This window comes from Mastigoproctus giganteus, chromosome 2 (assembly GCF_048544385.1).
Source record: "Mastigoproctus giganteus isolate SK-2022 chromosome 2, ASM4854438v1, whole genome shotgun sequence".
Lineage (NCBI taxonomy): Eukaryota > Metazoa > Arthropoda > Arachnida > Uropygi > Thelyphonidae > Mastigoproctus > Mastigoproctus giganteus.
In genome coordinates, this window is record NC_143576.1 from 122,925,399 (window position 1) to 122,946,038 (window position 20,640).

At 40.2% G+C, this 20,640-nt stretch overlaps 1 protein-coding gene across 1 annotated transcript in view; it reads left to right on the forward strand.

Annotated features, from left to right (window-relative positions):
• Positions 1 to 20,640, forward strand: part of LOC150089537 (WD repeat-containing protein 31-like) — a 235,966-nt gene that overhangs the window by 212,495 nt on the left and 2,831 nt on the right. Inside the window, exon 11 of the mRNA XM_090368655.1 lies at positions 1,323 to 1,427. Coding sequence (XP_090224781.1) covers positions 1,323 to 1,416 — 94 coding nt within the window. The 3' untranslated portion in view covers positions 1,417 to 1,427. The remainder of the gene's footprint in view (positions 1 to 1,322; positions 1,428 to 20,640) is intronic.

The following is a 20,640-nucleotide window of genomic DNA, read 5'->3' on the forward strand; positions in this document are numbered from 1 at the left end:
TCCATTTCATTGTTTTCTTGCATCCAATTTGATATACAATATTTCATGAATAATAAGGATACAACATCAACTGATTAGCAGCTAAGCATTTTAATTTAATAATATCCATTAGTAATTTTAATTCATGAAAAAAAACTGGATGTTACTAAATCAAATTCTTATGTGCTAATCACCTAATAAAAATAAAAATTTTCATTTTCTTAACTACAATCCTCTTTTTTTAGTGTTATTTCTTTAATTTTGTTTAGGTACTCTTTTTAGTGTTATTTCTTTAATTTTGTTTAGGTACTCTTTTTAGTGTTATTTCTTTAATTTTGTTTAGGTACTCTTTTTAGTGTTATTTCTTTAATTTTGTTTAGGTACTCTTTTTAGTGTTATTTCTTTAATTTTGTTTAGGTACTCTTTTTAGTGTTATTTTTCTTTAGTAAGTATCTGTATTCACTTTTGGTGTGGTCTAGTAGGTGATTTCCTTGTTTTCAGGTAGCAGTTGCACCATACTGTTCATTCCTTGGGTGGGTTTCCTTTGTTTTCTTTTGTTTATTTTGCTATTTTAACTGAGCATTCTTTCTGTAGGAAGTTTGATATTTTTAGTTTTTTCTTAGTAGGCAGGTTGGCACTTGCCTACTAAGCAAAAACTAAAACTTGCAGTGGCACTTTGCAGCAATCTTAACTTGGTAGAGTAGTGTTTTAAATATGTTAAATCATCAAAATTATTGATGCTTTAACAAATCCATTTTGATTATAAAAATGGATAATATCTACTGGCATGCCAGCATGCTACTATGTGGTGGCAAAAGGTTTTAAAGAAATTTTTTTTTCTTAAGAAAATTGAAACTTGTTTAAAAAAAAAGTATTTTTCTTGACAGTTGTTGGCATCTTATATGCAGAGTTGTTACCACAAGTTTTCCTTTAGTACCTAACAAATAAAAGAATTTCTCTAAATCAGTACAACATTTAAAATTACAAACAAAGAAAAATACACCTAATAAAAAATAATAGTCAAATCAAGAGAAAGCAGAATGCACCAATTGGCCAAAATGAATGGGAAAAGTAATGAGAACAATTCATAATCATAGCTACAAGGTAAAATAGTCAGGATATTCTTAGATCAGAATAGAATTAATCTATAAACTGAATAATCCACTCCCAGAATAAGCTGTATATAAAATTATATTATTGTTGCTGGTGTTTTAAATACTTTGGCTCCACTTCAAAAAGAACTAAACGAAATAGGGTTAAACTAATAAGAACAATGACAGATGTAAATAACTCATTTCTATTATGACATTTCTTTTTTCTTTTTTTTTTTTTTCTTGTTTTAGCATATTCATTGGGTCCATGCAGGGAGGTATTAAAATGATTAAGATTCAAGAAGATTCCCCATCTTTGGAAATGAAAGTAGTGGCCTCTCTCTGATAACACAATGAGTATAAACATTGTTTTCACATTTAAGTTTATTTTTTATTTATTTATTATTTTTTTTTTGTTTTGCAGTGGTGTTCATAATGCTGAAATGCATTACATAAATCCCTGTGTAAATTGTTTCAAATTAAATTACTTTCAGATTTATCCAGTGCATCATTATTATTTATTTACTATCCAGATGTAATATGCCTCAAGCACTTTGTGATATTTATTAAACTTCTGAAAAGCAAATTGACAAAACATGCAGTACAAAAAAAGCAATATATGATTGATATATTTAATAATAAGGTGTTAATGCTCAGGTTTACAATGATATTAAGTATTCATAGATCAGTGGGAAGTAGTATTGGTAGTAGTAGACAATGCCAAGAAGCAAATTTAAACAGCATCAGCTAAAAAAAACAGCCATAATTTGCACATCCCTTCCAATAATTTATCTAATCCTTCCTTAAATTTATTCAGACTACTCACTCTCACAACACCAGATGGAAGTTTGTTCTTGCAATCATGTATCCTGTTCCTGCATCTATCCTTTTTCCAATTTTAATGTACATCCCCTTGTTTGAATAGCACAAGAAAGAGTAAGGATGGCACTGGCATTTAGTTTACTCAAATCATTTATTTCCTAGTTTCCAAGTGCTACAATCTACAGAACTCATTTCTTTCTTGGTTAAAGTACCTCTTTTGTGCCCCTCACTAGTCTTGCTGGCCTTCTACATCCATTCGAACAGATCCATATCCTTTCTGAAATTAGTTTTCTAGATATGGATGCAGAACTTAAGTACTATTGCCTTATACAGGGTGATTATAAAATCTTACCCACTTTTAAAAATTAATAAATTGAAACTATAGGTCATATCAAAAAACAGTTTCTTGCATTGTAATCAGTATATGTGAGATTTTTTTAACGGTAAAAAATAGTTTAAAAATTGACAAGTGGAAAGTGATGCACAAAGTGATTAATTTAGAAAAATAACACAAATGAAAGCTTTTCACCAATCTTTATTGACCATCAAATCTCCCTGTGTTGACCATTAAGCAATCAAGACAGGCATTGTGTTCTCTAGAGCTGCTTTCAAAATTTCAACCAGTGTGTGAAGATGGATTTCATTTTTCAAATATGAAGGAATTGAAGGGAAATCTCTGTGAAAACTGTTTCAGATATCCCCAAAGCTAAAAGTCTGCTAGACTTAGGCCAGCTGATCTTACAGGTCAGGGGACATGGAGATGATGATTGACAATTTGCTCTTCTGTGAAGATTTCTTGTAGGAGCTGTTTGACGTTATTGTTAGTATAGTGTGTAGCACCATTCCACATAAAAATTATGCTTCCATGCAAACCATAATCATTAATCTCTCTGAGATAATATTGGTCTGCAGTAAGCAGAGATATCATGTGAAATTAATTGTGCTTCTCAAAGTGCCCTTGATAATGATTTCAAAGAAGAAAGAACCAATAATAGCATGCCATAAACCCACACCATACTATAATTTAATTTGTTTATTGAACTGAATAAATTGCTTAGCTCCATGGTGGTCAGATTTCACTTGCTTTTTGTTTTATTGTTTGAAAATAAATTCCCACATATACTGATTACAGTCAAAAAAACTGTTTTGATACAAACTATAGTTTTTGAGTTATTAATTTTTATTGATTTTTCAGGTTTTGTTGGAATAGCATTAACCTGTCATTAACCCCTGCCATTCTATGTATTATCAGCAAACTTTGATATTAAACTTGATATAACCTTCATTAATATCATTAATAAATATTGAAACCAGTAAGTAAGAGACCCAGCACTGAACCCTGAGGGACTCCTCTAATAACATTGCTCCATGAAGAGCACTGGCCATTAACCACTCTCTGTTTCCTGCCAATCAACCATCCCTTTATCTATAGCAGTAACTTCCCACTAATGCCAACCAAGAGTATTGCTTTCTCTTATTGCCTGCCCTAACATGTGATATAGAAAATAGTCATTGAGTAAATCCACAAAAAACCAAGAAAGTCACCTCATCGGATCTGCCTCTCCAAGGTTGAAGTAATGACTGAGGCAGATAGTGGCACCATCTGATGTTGCTCCCAATAACTACCACCCACCACCCACTGGATGCAAAAAGCCAAAGCTGAACTGGTCCACCTCCATAGCTGGATGAATGTGACAAGTAGAAATACTGAACATACTGCATTGAGTGTGGTGTAGGATAAAGTCACTCTTGTTCAGGCCTTTGACAGGAGGAGTCCGTTTGAAACGTCAGAGACAGTCTCCCAAGGAAGACAGTGGAACAAGTGGTGCTGTTCCCTATATGGCTACAACAAAGGAAGGGCAAGACCATCCAGTTCAACCAATTGGAAGTGCTTCTTGTGACTGTACCAGGGCCACCCAGGAAAGAAGAAAAAACCAGTGTGTGAAGTGGAGCAGTAAATTAAATATGTTCATCATATGAGCATACTACAAAGAAACCAAGCCAGAGACTGATATGATGATGATGATGATAATAATAATTAATAAAGGGGCATGATGGCCCAGTGGTTAAGACACTGGACTACCAGCCTGATGGATCCAGGGTGTGAGTGAAGTGGAGAATATATTGCAACCAAAAATGGCTGGGGAGGGATACAAACTCTTTTAAGTAGAGTGGCACAAGTGATGTATCTAATGCAAGAGATCCAAACAGAAGGATGATGAACAGTTGAAACTCCACTCACCCATATCTGTTCAACTCTAGTTGTTGCTTCTTCAAATAGCAGAACTTTTCCTTTAACTCTGTGAAGTTCAACTTGTGTTACTTTGCAATCAAGAATTGGAACTTTAGCCAATGGGGTTATTGCTGCTCCCCTAAAAATTTCAAATGTTAACCATCTGCTTCCAGTGGATGTAATACAATCATAAAATTCTGGGTGTGAGTGAAGTGGAGAATATATTGCAACCAAAAATGGCTGGGGAGGGATACAAACTCTTTTAAGTAGAGTGGCACAAGTGATGTAACTAATGCAAGAGATCCTGGGTGTGATCCTGGCCATTTGAAGAAGCAACAACTAGAGTTGAACAGATATGGGTAAGTGGAGTTTCAACTGTTCTCATCCTTCTGTTTGGATCTCTTGCATTAGATACATCACTTGTGCCACTCTACTTAAAAGAGTCTGATGGACCCAGGTTCGAATCCCACATTGGTGAAAGCGAACGCAGCTCTATTACGCTGGGAAACCAATATAATAATAATATTAAATGATAAAAAAAAAACATTGCGAAAGTTACCCCATTGTACTTACCTTCCCCAAGGTCGGAGCGACAGCTGAGGCAGATAGTGGTGCCATCTGGTGTCACTCACGAGAACTAAAATAAATAAACCACAGGGCATAAGCCGAAGATAAACAAGTCCACTTCATAGATGGATGATGTCACAGATAAATATTATTCATACTGCATCGAGTGTGGCGCGGGATAAAGTCACTTGCGTTTGGGCCTTAGGCAGAGGGTCAGTTCGAAAAGTTGGAGACAGTCTCCCGAGCTAGACAGTGGAGCAAGTGTCGCTGTCCCCTGTAAGGCTACCACAAGAGAAGGGCAAGACCATCCAGCCCCACCAACTGGAAGTGTTTCCTGCGCAACTGCGCTTGTGACCACCCAGGAAGGAAGAAAACGCCAACTCACGAAGTGGAGCATTGAGATGAATACATACATCATGTGATCATACTATGAAATAACCAGGCTAGAGACCGATATGACAATGTACAGATCGCGACTATATACTAGGTGGTTGGAATGATACCCGGATATTCAGGTCACTGAACAGCGATTAGCAGACCAAAGAAGAACCATCGTCACGAAGAACCTAACAGCTTCTGCCATCTTGGAAAAAATCAAGCAGGATGTCAGCGATTTGCTACAAAGCACAAAGAATATGGTCCATATGGAACCAGAGGAGGCGGAACAGCAAGAAGAAATACAACCCAGAGTAGCTGAAGTGGAAAGAGACAAAGTCATACTATCCAGAATAGAAGATGAGTGGAAGAAGGCCCTAACAGAATTCGAAGGAATGGACCCCACAAGAACCCACGTGATAACCTAAGCAGAGGCCAAATAAAATAATGTGGAGAGTAACTGATCACCTCAATTGGCAAATAATGCCACATTACCTTGACAACAATGGTGCAATGCTGGAGGCTATCCACACAGCCGTGGCCTACTGGGCTAGCCAGGTGAGTAAAGTGCCTGCCTGGCAACCCAAAGGTCACAGGTTGGATTCCCGCTTCGGGCTTGGATCAATGTACAGTTTGTCCTCGTATAGTACGATAGTTGTGTTCCTAGAAACCCTCATGCAATGCAAAATCGTGCAATATAAACAACAGGCCCTATGCGAAAAGTGGGGTTAGGTGCCGACCACCCAAGATTGAACACACATTTGGAACCAAAACATTACCAAACACAATAAATAATCGGGTAATTTTAATCGTTATAAAATACGTAAGTATTTTATAATGATTAAAATACGTAATAAAAATATAATATTTTTTTATTATATTATAATAAAGTATTTTTAGTATTTTTTAATATTAAAAAAGTATTTTTTACTAATAAAATACGTATTTTATTCGTAAAAAATTTATTATATTAAATGAAATAGTCGTAATAAAATACTTACGTATTTTATAATACGTAAGTATAAATTATAATATGTAAGTCGTAATAAAATGCTTACGTATTTTATATTACGTAATAAAATATTGCTACTGCTTTTGCTTCTATCGTAAGCAAACTTGTTTTTTGTTTGATTTTCTATCCAAACAGATGATAGCTGTTCCATCTCTTCCAATTCTTGTGTCTTAATCTAATGGATTTTAATTACACTTTGAGTTGCTCCCACTATGAAAGTTGTTTTTATTTTCTCCGCATTCTTTGTAATTCTCGGCGTTGCCTCATTTAGGTCTGTAGCACGTCCAATATCACATGGACTTTCATTTCGCTCAAAGCGTTTCACAATTTCATATTTTTTTCTCTATCGACAGAGGCGGACTGGCCATAAGATTTACTCGGGAAATCCCGGAGGCCGGTGTGATTTTGGCCATAAACCGTAGTATGAGGCCACTATAAATTTTCCCGGGTAAGAATTTTTGACCCAGTCCGCCTCTGTTTATCGATATTGCTTTTTTTTTTCTCTCTCTGAATCTGCAGTGTCTTTGCCAGGACGCTTCCTTTTCACACCTTTTAAGTATTTTACTAATTTTTAGGGATTAAAGCGCAATTACAAAACGAGGAGGCACGCTTAATACACATAAACAAAGCTGCGCGCGTGTAGCAACTGAATAAACAACACCGTAAAGGCCGAGATACACTATTAACACCCCACATTTTACTAAAGCACATTTCTGGAGGTTACTACCATAAAACAATAAAAACAATTTCCAGTTGCGTTTCTGCTAGTGGAATCTGTTATAAACTGGAGTAAACTCCATCTAATTGCATTTGCGATTATATCGATAGCTGGAATTGCGTTGGTTTTTACGTTATTATGGTGAAATGTGTTTCCCCTTCGCTGATATAAAACACACAAATACATTTTCAGAATCTTCTTCATTCCTATCGTGTTGCGTTCGGTTGGGGTGATTCTGCGTTCGACTGCCATTTCTTGTAAACACAAAGGCGAATCGTGCATAAGCGAATTCGGTTCGTGTTATATAAGATAACATTCCCCTATTTATAAATCGTGTATGATCGAATTCGTGTAATGTAAACACGTGTTATACGAGGACCGACTGTACTGCAAAAACCTTGGGAGGTGCATTATGGCCACAGAAGCCTATGCGGCAACACCTACCAAAAAAAAATCCACACAGCCATATACTGTGCTGCCATAGCAGCCACTAGGATTAATGGAAAAGAAACGAGAGATAAGCAGCAGAAGAGCCAAAAACAGAAGGAACCGCCAACTTGGAAAGAAGACCTTAGCAGAAGATAGAAGAATTAAGAGTCAAGATAGGTCAGTTGACCCAGTACCAACAGGGTAATAGAAGTAAGAAATTGATTGCAAAGGTGAAGAGCATCCTCAAGAGAGACATCATCCACAGCAAATATGAGACCAGAAATCAGAGAATGGGAGAATACTTGGACACACTGAAGCAGAACCTCCTCGCACTCAGCAAGAGACTACACGGATATACAAAGAGAGGTCCCAGAGGAAAATAAACAACCAAATCTTCAATGAGGATCAAAGAACCTTCTACAGGAAACTGGGTGAACATGAGAAAGCAGGAAACAGACCACCCGAGAAGAAGATGATCGAAGAGTTCTGGGGAAATATCTGGAGCAGTGAAGTAAGACACAACAGCAGAGCACGGATAGAAGTAGAACAGAAGAAAACGAAGACATACAAGAGATGAGAGAGTGGGAGATTCAAGAAGAAGTAAAACAGTTGATCAGAAACACCCACAACTGGCGAACCCCAGGAATTGATAACATCCACAACTACTGGTACAGGAAGCTCACCTGCACACACAAGCACCGAGCAGAGCAGTTCACTCAAATGATAAGGCACCGGAGACAATCCCGAAGTTTCTCACTGAAGGAGTCACACATCTGAAGCCTAAAGGTGAAAATACAAGAAACCCGGCAAAATACAGGCCAGGTCAATCACATGCCTCCCAACGATGTACAAGATCCTGACCAGCTGTAAAACTAAGAAGATATCAGACCACTTAGAGAGTCAGGACATAATGGCCGAACAGCAGAAAGGATGCAAGCGAAGCAGCAAAGGATGCAAGGAGCAATTAACCGTAGATGCTGCAGTTATGGAGCAAGCCTTCAAGAAGCACACCAAACTTTTTACAGCCTACATCAATTACCTCATAGCTGGCTAATAGAGACCCTGAAGATCTACAAGGTAAATCCGATAGTGATAAACTTCCTAGGAGCAACAATAGCGAAATGGAGTACCACCAATAAGGTCGAGAATATCACAAGCAGGCCAATCCCCATTAGAAGAGGAATCTTTCAGGGAGATGCTCTGAGCCCACTATGGTTCTGTCTATCACTCAACCCATTATCCACCATGCTCAATGGCAGCAAGTATGGATATAACATCAAAGAAGGAAGAAAGAACCTGTACACCCTCACCCACCTGATGTACATGGATGACATCAAGCTCTACGCGGCAACTGAGAAGCAACTCCAGCAACTGCTCTGGATTACCGAAGAATTCAGTAAGGACATCAGGATGGAATTTGGTCTAGAAAAATGCATGACCTACACACCGCACCAGGGAAAATTAGTTGGCCGAAACTACCAGCTGTTGACTGGTAAAGAGATCGAAGCTATGACAGAAGGAGAGACCTACAAATACCTAGGGTTGATGCAGGCTGAGCAGTTAGAACACAAGGAAATCAAGAAGTGCCTGACCGAAAAATATCATCACAGGCTAAGAAGCCTGCTGAAAGCAAAATTGAATGGAGGGAATACAGTTAAAGCCATAAACACATATGCAGCTTCAGTACTAACATACACATTCGTGTCATTGATTGGACTAACACCTAGCTAGAAGACATCATGCGAAAGAATGAAGACCAAGAGTCGGCAACACCACCTGAAGTCAGCAGTGGGGAGAATAACAATACCTCGGAAAGAGGGTGGAAGTGGCTTGATAGACCTGACAGAACAACAGAAAACAGCGATAGTTAACCTGAAGGATTACTTCGAGAACAACACAGCACCACTCCACCAGGCCATAAGGAAGATAGATAAGTGGTATACCCCACTCAGCCATAGGAGGAAACTCTTCCCGCCCAGACAGTACAAGAAACGAAGTTAGAAAGATGGGCAAAGAAGATACTCCCTGGCAGACACTACAATGACCTCCATCAAGATCACATCAATAACATTGCTTCCAGTGCAAGGCTCACAAGCGGGACACTCTTCCCCAAGACTGAAGGATTCATACTGGCCATCCAAGAAATAAACACCAGAAACTATAGAAAATACATCGCAAAGGAGTCCGGAATGTCAGATGAGATGTTGACAATGCCACCCGGCCTCAGAAACAATCCAACACATCACCGCAGGGTGCAAGGTGATCACCCAGACTGAGTACACCCATAGACATAACCAGGTAGCCAGGATAATACATCAGAAGCTAGTGAGGAAATACCAGTTGACCAAAGAAAGTGTACCATACTGCAAGTATGAACCTCAGACAGTATCAGACACCCAAACCCACAAGCTGTAGTGGGATCACGCCATACTAATGGATAAGACCATCCTGCACAACAGACTGGACATAACCCTTGTGGACAAGATGGAAAAGGCTACATACCTGATTGACATAGCAATGTCCAGAAAACCCATGAGGAAAAAATTAGGAAGCACACGAACCTGAGACATGAGATCAAGAAGATGTGGCATATGCAAGAAGTATCAACCATCCCAATCATCGTGCCAACCACCAGTATGGTGCCAAAGACTCTACATAGCAGCCTAGCAGTAATAGGTCTCCCAGAGAACACCTACAAGGAACTCCAGAAAGTCGCAATCCTGAACACCTGTAGGATAGTCAGAGATTTCCTCGACCAACAGTAACACCAGACATTACAACCACTCTGTGTACTTGGTAGCAGTACCCGTCACGGAGTGGAACCCCCCAATCAGGGAGAAATAATATAAGAGCAATAATAATAATAATAAGGGGCACGATGGCCTAGTGGTTACGACGCTGCACTACCAGTCTGATGGACCCGGGTTCAAGTACTGCCTTGGCGGAAGCAGACGTGGCCCCATCACGCTGAGAGACCAGTATAATAATAGTAATAAATTAGAATAATAATAATAAATAAATTACTAGTAATAAAAATTAATAAATAAACATCATGAAAGTTGCTCCAAGGGACCTACCTATCCCACGGTCGGATTGGTGGCTAAGGCAGATTGTGGCACCATCTGGCATCACTCCCGAGAACTACCACTGGACATAAGCCAAAGCTAAACAGATCCACTTCCTTAGATGGATGATGTTGCAGAGAAATATTAATCATACTGCATTGAGTGTGGTGCAGGATAAAGTCACTCGCGTTCTGGCCTTAGGCAGAGGGGTCAGTTTGAAAAATCAGAGACGGTCTCCCGAGGAAGACAGTGGAGCAAGTGTCGCCGTTCCCCGTATGGCTACCAGAAGAGAAGGGCAAGACCATCCAGCCCCACAAACTGGAAGTGCTCCCTGCACTAGTGAACTCCCAGGAAGGGAGAAAACGCCAACGCATGAAGTGGAGCATCGAAATGAATACGTACATTATTCAAGCATACTACGAAATAACGAGCTGACCGGGCTAGCCGGGTGGGTAAAGTGCCTGCCTGGCAACCCAAAGGTCATGGGTTCGAATTCCGCCTCGGGCTTGGATCAAAGTACTGCAAAAACCTTAGGAGATGCATTATGGCCACAGAAGCCAATGCGGCAACAACTACAAAAAAAAAAAAAAAAAAATGAAATAGCGAAGCTGGAGACCGATATGACAACTTACAAGGCGAGACTACATACCAAGTGGCTAGAATAATTCCCTGATATTCAGGTCACCGAACAGCGAATAGCAGACCAGAGAAGGATCATCATCACGAAGAACCTGATAGCGCCTGCAATCTTGGAAAAAATCAAGCCGGATGTGAACGATCAACTACAAAGGATAAAGAATATGGAACCAGAGGAGGAAGAACATGCCACTACCGAACCAGAGGAGGAAGAGTAAGAAGAAATACAACCCACAGCAGCTGAAGTGGAAAGCGACGAGGTCATGATATCCAGAATAGAGGACGAGTGGAAGAAGGCACCAACAGAATTTGAAGGAATGGACCCCACAAAGACTCACGTGATACTGAAGCAGAGGCCGAATAGAACCTTGTGGAGAGTCACAGACCACCTCATTCGGCACGTAATACCGCATTACCCCGAAAGCAATGGTGCATAACTGGAAGCCATTCACAGAGCCGTGTATTGTGCTGCGGTAGCAGCTATGAGGATTAATGGAAGAGAAATGAGAGACCACCAGCAGAAGAACCGTAAACAGAAGGAACCACCAGCTTGGGAAAGAAGACTTCAGAAGATAGAAGAATTAAGAGTCAAGATAGGCCAATTGACCCAGTACCAATAGGGCAATAGGAGTAAAAATTTAATTGGAAAAGTGAACAGCATCCTCAAGAGAGACAGCATCCACAGCAAACATGAGACAAAAAATCAGAGAATAGGATAGGAACTTGGACACATTGAAGCAGAACCTCCTTTCACTCAGCAAGAGACTATGCCAATAAAAAGAGAGCTCCCAGAGGAAAATAAACAACTGAATCTTTGATGAGGACCAAAGAGGCTTCTACAGGAGTCTCGGAGAAGATGGGAAAAGAAGGGAATGGACCACCTGAACAGAAGACGATTGAGGAGTTCTGGGGAAACATATGGAGCAGGGAAGTAAGACATAACAGCAAAGCCCCCTGCATAGAACTAGAGCACAAGAAAACCAAGTACGTACAAGGAATGAGAGGGTTTGAGATTTGGGAAGAAGTAAAACAGACGATCAAGAACTCACAACTGGCGAACTCCAGGAATAGATAATGTCCACAACTACTGGTACCAGAAGCTCACTTGCACACCCAAGCACCTGGCACAGCAGTTCACCCAAATGATAAGGCACCCAGAGACAATCCCGAAGTTTCTCACTCAAGGAATCACATATTTGAAGCCTAAAGATGAAGATACAAGAAACCTGGCGAAATATAGGCCAATCACCTGCCTCCCAACAATGTACAAGATCCTGACCAGCTGCATAACCAGAGAGGCACCTCCGTAGCCAGGTGGGAAGGAGCAGCAGTGCGTAGCACACGCTTCTTGATTAGACCGGGGTTCGAGCCCGTCACCACCAAATACGGATGATGTGGAAAGGTCAGTGAATGACCACCGCATATCCCGGAGCAATATGGCCTAAGCTGCTAATGCTCCTAAAAAAAACCAAACCAAACCAAGCTGCATAACCAGAAAGATATCAGACCACTGAAAGTGCCAGAACATAATGGCTGAACAGCAGAAAGGATGCAAGCGGCTGAGCAAATGATGCAAGGAGCAATTAACCATCGATGCCGCGGTTATGGAGCAATCCTATAAGAAGACTGCAACGTGTACACAGCCTACATTGATTACTGCAAGGCCTTCGACTCCATGCCTCATAGCTAGCTAATAGAGGTGCTGAACATCTACAAAGTCAATCCGATAGTGACAAACTGCCGAGGAGAAACGATGGCATTGCAAAATGGAGTTGTTATTAATGTTGAAAACATCACAACCAGGTCAATCCCCATCAGGAGAGGAATCTTTCATGGAGATGCCTTGAGCCCACTGTGGTTCTGTCTAGCACTTAACCCGCTATCCACCGTGCTCAACAATAGCAAGTACGGATATAACCTGTACACCCTCACTCACCTGATGTACATGGATGCCATCAAGCTCTACGCGGGAATTGAGAAGCACCTCCAGCAACTACTCCAGATCACCAAAGAATTCAGCAGTGATACTAGGATGGAATTTGGTCTAGACAAATGCAAGCAGCTTGCACCCATGGATTACACCAGGGAAAATTAGTCAAACGAAACTACCAGCTGCAGAATGGTAAAGAGATCGAAGCCATGGCAAAGGGAGAGGTCTACAAATACTTGGAGATGATGCAGGCTCAGCAGTTACAGCACAAGGAAATTAAGGCCAGCCTGACCAAAAAATACCATCAGAGACTCAGAAGCCTGCTGAAAGCAAAGCTGAATGGATGGAACACAGCTAAAGCCATAAACACCTATACAGTCCCAGTGCTAATATACTCCTTTGGGGTCATAGATTGGACTAACACCGAGCTGGAGGATATCATGAGATAGACAAGAACAATGATGACCAAGAACCGCAAACACCACCCAAAATCTGCCACGGAGGGACTGACAATTTCCTGGAAAGAAGGAGGAAGGGGCCTGATAGACCTCATCGAGCAACAGAAGACAGCAATATTTAATCTGAAAGATTACTTCCAGAAAAACACAGCTGCACTCCAGCAGGCCATAAGGAAGATAGACAAGCGATATATCCTACTCAACCTAAGCAAGGAGTGCCCCCCCACTCCTTGCTTAGGTTGAGTAGAATGCACGAACTAAGCTAGAAAGATGGGCAGAGAAGAAACTCCATGGCAGACACTACAGTGATCTCCATCAAGATCACATTGATAAAATTGCTTCCACTGCATGGCTCACTCTTCCCCGAGACTAAAAGATTCATGCTTGCCATCAAAGATCAGGTAATCGACACCAGGAACTATAGAAAATACATCACCAAGGAGGCTGATGTGTTCGATGACACATATCAATGATACAACCTGTCCACAGAAACGATCCAACATACATCACCGCAGGATGCAAGGTGATCCCCCAGACTGAGTACACTTATAGACACAACCAGGTAGCCAGGATAATACATCAGAAGCTAGAAAGGAATACCACTTGATCAAAGAAAGTGTATCGTACTACAAGAACAAACCCCAAGCAGTACTTGAGACCCCAACCCACAAGCTGTACTGGGACCGTGCCATAATAATGGATAGGACAATCCCGCACAACATACATAACCCTTGTGAACAAGACCAGACATAACCCTTGTGAACAAGAAGGAAAAGGCTACATATCTGATTGACACTGGCAACCTGCAGAAAACCCATGGGTAAAAAAATCAGAAAGTACACGAACCTAAGACAGGAAATCAAAGAGATGTGGCATGTACAACAAGTAACGATCATTGTGTCAACCATAGGTATGGTGCCAAAGACCCTACATAAAAGCCTAGCAGCAACAGGTCTCCCAGAGAACACTTACAAGGAACTCCAGAAAGTCGCAATCCTGAATACCTGTAGGATAGTCAGAGAGGTCCTTGACCAACAGTAACACCAGACATAACAATAACCACCCTGTGTACTTGGTAGCAATACCTGTCATGAGGTGGAACCTCTAATCAGGAAGAAATAATATAAGAGCAATGATAATAATAATAATGATCAGATCAAGAGTATTGCTTTCTCTTTTTGCCTGTCTAACCTGTGGTGTTGAAAACAGTCATCCAGTAAATCCACAAAAGTTGTACTGCGTGAGTGCCAACCCACAAGTTCTAGTCAGTATCTGGAAAATCAAAATTCCCCATTATAAGACATTCTGATTTGCTGGCTCACTAATATACTAATTTGACTGTATAATCATTTGTTATACTCATTAAGGGCGCATCTCTGTAGCCAGGTGGGAAGGAGCAGCAGTTCGTAGCACACTTCTTGATTAGATTAGGGTTCGAGCCCATCACCATCAAATACGGAGGATGCGGAAAGGTCAGGGAATGACCACCGCATATTCCTGGAGCAATATGGCCTTAGTTGCTAATGCTCCTAAAAAAAAAAAAACCAAACCAAGTTATACTCATTATACTCATTAGGCCTATAACACCCTCCTATTCTCATATCTGTTTTCATGGTGAAAGGTTTCACTGTGAACACTGAAATGAGAATAGGAGGGTGTTATAGGCATAATGAGTATAATGTCAGTTTGGTGTGACTCAACATTGCACTTGCCATCCAAATCAACTAGGTTGCTGCCTTATTAGATGCTGTCTGCTTCTTAAATAAGAGTGTAACTTCCCTCCCCCTCCTACTGGTCTCACTCTCATTTTTGTTCACATTGTACTTCCCATATTCAAATTCTATGTTCCTTATGTCTGAGTGACACTGTTTCTGATTATCCCTCCAGTGCCTGAGTTTGGCGAATTAACCAGTACTTCAAATTCATCAAATCTCTGTACTATAGCATTAGTAGAGGCATATGATGCAAGAAAACAAGTCGCCTCTGTAGCCAGGTGGGAAGGAGCAGCAGAGTGTAGCACACGCTTCTTAATTAGACCGGGATTCGAGCCCGTCACCACCAAATACGGAGAATGAGGAAAGGTCAGGGAATGACCATCGCATATCCCGGAGCAAATTGGCCCTAGTTGCTAATACTCCTAAAAACCAAAAAAACAAAGCAAAAGCAAGAGAGCAAGCTTAAGCAGTATCAGCCAAAAAAAAAAAAAAAAAAAAAAAAACCCATCCTATTTCTCCCCTCCATTCATTCAAAATGCCTGTCCAGCTCAGCCTTAAATTTATTTAGGCTATCAATTTCCACAACAAAAGATGGAAGTCTGTTCCACCAATCAACTACCTGCTGGCTAAAGGGAAATTTCTGCACATCTATTCTACAACTGTCTGTCCTCGATTTGAATCTATGCCTCCTCAGGGGGCACCTCCATAGCCAGGTTGGCAGGGGCAGCAGCAGTGCATAGCACACGCTTCTTGATTAGACCGGGGTTAAAGCCCGTGACCACCAAATATGAAGGATGCGGAAAAGTCAAGGGAATGACCACCGCGTATCCCCGGAGCAATATGGCCTTAGTTGCTAATGCTCCTAAAAACCAAAATAACAAGCCTCCTCAGGTTCTTAATTTGAGCAAGAGGCCGACCGGGCTAGCCGGGTGGGCAAAGTGCCTGCCTGGCAACCCAAAGGTCGCGGGTTCGATTCCCGCCTCGGGCTTGGATCAAAGTACTGCAAAACCTTGGGAGGTGCATTATGGCCACAGAAGTCTATGTGCCAACAACTACCAAAAAAAAAAAAAAAAAAAAATTGAGCAAGAGGAAGAATCCCGTCAGCATTCAGCTTGCTCATCCCATTCAAGGCCTTATACATCTCAATCAGATCACCTTGCAGGTGCCTACTCTCCAAGTGCTGCAATTTGCAGAATTTAAGCCTTTCTTGGGAAGAGCACCCCTTTATTCCCCTCACCAATCTTGTTTCCCTACTTTGTACTTGTTCTAGCAACTCTACATCCTTCCTAAAATGAGGCCTCCAACCCTGCACAGTATTCTAGGTGTGGCCTGACCATTGCCTTATATAACGGGATAATCACCTCCCTGTTACCAAAATTCCTATGTATCATTGACGATACTCCATGACCTGCCCGTCTACTCTGCTCAGCAAAGTGCATATTTGACTGCACAATTACCCACAGGTCTTTTTCCTCTGCTGTTCCCTGAGTGTAGTGTCACACAGTTGGTACGTTTCTCTTGGGTTATTACTACCCATGTAGTATTTTGCATCTGTCAATGTTAAACGTCAGTTGCCACTTCTCAGCCCATTTGCCCAACTTACTCCTAGCATTAGTGCACACACCTGTTTTTGCTTTTAGTAACCCTCACAAAGCCCTCGTATTTGTGTCCCACTAAGACACCCCCCCACACAGCATGCCTTGTAATCTTGAACACCTAGTTTTTCAGGATGCTAAATTTCCCTGTGGAATTATTTTCACCTCAGCTGTTGTGGCTGCTTTTAATCTATTATTCTGAGTATCCCCTATGGCTATCAGTTTTCCAACTCATCTAACACTGCTTCAATAGCATTGGCAAATATTCTCGTGCCCTTTTTTATGTTTAAATGTATCCCATCCCATCCCTGTAAAAGCAGCCTCTCCTTTTGTGTGAAAATACTTATGAAGTCTTAAAGTAATCAAAAATTTTTGTTGTCTGTATACATTTAATTTATATTTTTTCTAATGATTATATTATGTAATTGAGATAACAAACACTTATATAAAAAATCTGTAAAGTACAGAGATAGAGTTAACAATAAAACAACCTTCAGTTCTCTTTGCATGTAAAAGGTATTAGAAAAACCAACATTAAACTTATCCGTGCTATTTCATTTTCAGCAGTTATATACAGTACTTTAGTCACACTGGTAAATTTTGCTGTAGCTTCCTGAAGCAATGTAGTAGTAGTAGTAGTAGCATGTGATGCAAGAAAGCAAGTGTATAAGCTTATGCAGCATCAGCCAAAAAAAAAAAAAATTTACAAAACAATTCTCTCTAAATGCTTGTCCAGTTCCTCCTTAAATTTATTTAACCTATCAACTTCTACAACGACAGATGGAAGTTTGTTCCAGCAATTAACCACCCACTGGCTAAAGGCAAATTTCTGCACATCTATTCTACATCTGTCTTTCCTTAATTTGAATTTATGACCCCTTAGGTTCGCAGTCTTAACCAGTGGAAGAATCTCATCAGAATTCAGCATGCTCAACCCATTCAAGGCTTTATACACCTCAATCAGATCACCTCGCAGGTGCCTAGTCTCCAGCCACTGCAATTTTCAGAACTTAAGCCTCTCTTGGTAAGAGGATCCCTTCATTCCCCTCACCAATCTTGTTGCCCTTCTCTGTACACGCTCAAGCAAATCTACATCCTTCCTAAAATGAGGCCTCCAGACCTGTACGCAGTACACAAGGCATGGCCTGACCATTGCCTTATACAGAGGGACAATCACCTCCTTTTCCCTGCTAGCAAAATTCCTATATATATTGAAAAAACCCCATGACCTGCTCTGGCAGCCTGTCTGCATTGCTCAGAAAACTTCATATCTGACTGTACAATTACTCCCAGGTCTTTTTCATTTTCTACCACCTTAAGTGTAGTACCACACAGTTGGTACATTTCTCTGGGGTTACTTCTACCCATATGCAGTACTTTTCATTTGACAAGTTTAAACTTCAGTTGTCACTTCTCAGCCCATCTGCCCAAATTTTCTAGATCCTGTTGCAGTAGCACACTGCCATTACTGTCATTAACAACTCTGCCAACCTTTGTATCATTTGCATACTTCGACATTAAGCTCGATGTACCTTCATCAATATCATTGATAAATATACAAAACAACAGTGGACCCAACACCGAACCCTGTGGGACTCCACTAATAACATTAGTCCACGAAGAGCAGCACCCATTGATTACCACCCTCTGTCTTCTCCCACTCAACCATCCTTTTATCCATTGTAGCAATTTACCCTTAATGCCATTCTGCTCCAATTTGTACAGCAGGCTTCCATGCGCAACGGTGGCAAAAGCCTTCCTGAAATCCAAGTATATGATATCAAAATTATTTCCTACATCCAGTTCCTTTATAACCACGTCATAATAAACAATCAAATTTGCCAGACAAGACTTTCCCTTAACAAACCCATGCTGTGTCTGAATTATCGCTGCGGTCTTGTCTAGATGATCCTGCAATGCATCTTTAACGAGTGACTCCATTATTTTACCCGGAACAGAAGTTAAACTAATTGGTCTGTAATTACTCCTGTCACCCTTCAATCCCCCTTTGTGAATTGGGGATACATTTGCACATCTCCGGTCTGTGAGGACTAGAGATGTGCAAATGTATCCCCAATGCAAAATGTGCAAAACCTCCCCTGAGTCCAAGGATGCTCTCATAATTATGATTCAGGGTTTGATTACTTCCTTTGCCACCTCCTTTAATATAACTGGATAGATCCCATCCACCCTAGGCGCCTTTCTTAAGTTTATCTTCAACAATTTCTCCTCCACTTTGCTCTCAGTTATTACAAAATCATTAAGCACCCTGCTACAATTTGATAATCTTCTGGCATTCTCAAACCTTAATAACTCCTCATGTGTGAATGTAGATGCAAAATACTCATTCAGTTTGTTTGCCATCTGACACTACTTCTTGAACTACTTCTATTAGAATAAGCAATGGCCTGGAGCGAGGGGAGCTGGGGGTTTCAGGGACTGATGGCAGTCATTGTGAAACAGGTGGGTATATGGGATGTGTTAGGATAACTAAGAATAAGAATAGGTGCATGTATACTTGCATGTATACCTATGCTAGAAGTATAGTAAATAAATTTGATGAATTTGAAGTGTTGGTCAAGACATCAAAGATGGATATTGTTGGGATATCAGAAACTTGGTGTCATACAGATATTAGGAATACAGAATTGGAATTTGGGGAGTACCATGTATACAGAAAGAATAGGCAGGATAGGAAGGGAGGAGGTGTTATGCTTCATTAAGAAAAACATAAAATCAAAAGAAGTGCATCAAGTTGATATAGATGAACAGTGCACTGTTGAGTCATTTTGGTGTGACATAAGCACTGCAAAAGCAAAAATAAGAGTAGGAGTGTGTTGTAGGCCTAATGACTCGAATGAGTACAATGAAAAATTGTACAGAGAAATAGAGTGGGCTAGTAAATCAGAACGTCTTATGATGGGGGATTTTAATCCCCCATTATAAGACATTCTAATTTACCTCTGCCTGCAGCTACTTTTAACCCTTTAGTCTGTGAATCCCCCCAAGCTAGCAGTTTTCTGCCCCACCTAACACTGCCTCGATAGCATCAGCAAATATTCTTGCACCCTTTCTATTTAAGTGTCTCTTATTCCACTCAAGCTTGTACTATTATATGATTCAAAGGACCACTTATAATTAAGCTTTGTGAAAATGAAAAAGCTTTTAAATTTCCCTGTGTAATTAACTTTTATCCAATGTGGTAAATTAATTATAAATGGTAAATTTATTATTGCTGATGTGTTAAAGCAATCTTAATCAAAAAACAAGAGATGAATAATTACAGTGTCATTCCACAAGTTACAAACTACTACATTGTGAAAATTGCACTTATGAACAAACCCTCTATAAGATGTACCATATGATGCTGTCATGAATGAATAGCCATTTAACATTTATTTATTTCTCAGGTAAAATACGAATGAATGACATTTTCTATATTGGTGTTTTTTTTTTCAAAGGACAATTGAAATGTGTTATATCTGGCTAACATTACATATAAGAAAAGTGAGACAGAAATTCTGAGTTTTCCATTGCTAATTATCAGTGAGTAAATAACTTTGCTTACCAATAGCAAACGATAATCCTGTAACTTTTAAACAAACTTCCCCATCCATACAGTACACAAACATTCCATAATTTAAACAACTGTGTGTATTGTACATTATTGTGCTGACCTCAGAGTTCAGGCATGGTAATAGTGTTTATTGTTCTACAGTAAAATATCTATTTTGCACTTCAGTGTTTAAGGGACATAGAGTGAACCTATGTAGGTTCACTCTATGTTTACTCTATGTTGCTGGCTGACCACTGAGATGCTAGATTATTGGAATTGCTAGTATTAGTAGTAATGGCAAATGATACAATAAAGCAAGTTTATATAGCATCAGCAAAAAAAAAAAAAAAAAAAAAAACGGTTCACCCATCCTTACCTGGCAGAGATCAGCGAGAGATTTTGGGACTTCCTGGCTATCTCCCAGAAGTTAGTGGTGGGCAATGTGGAGTCCCATCAGTG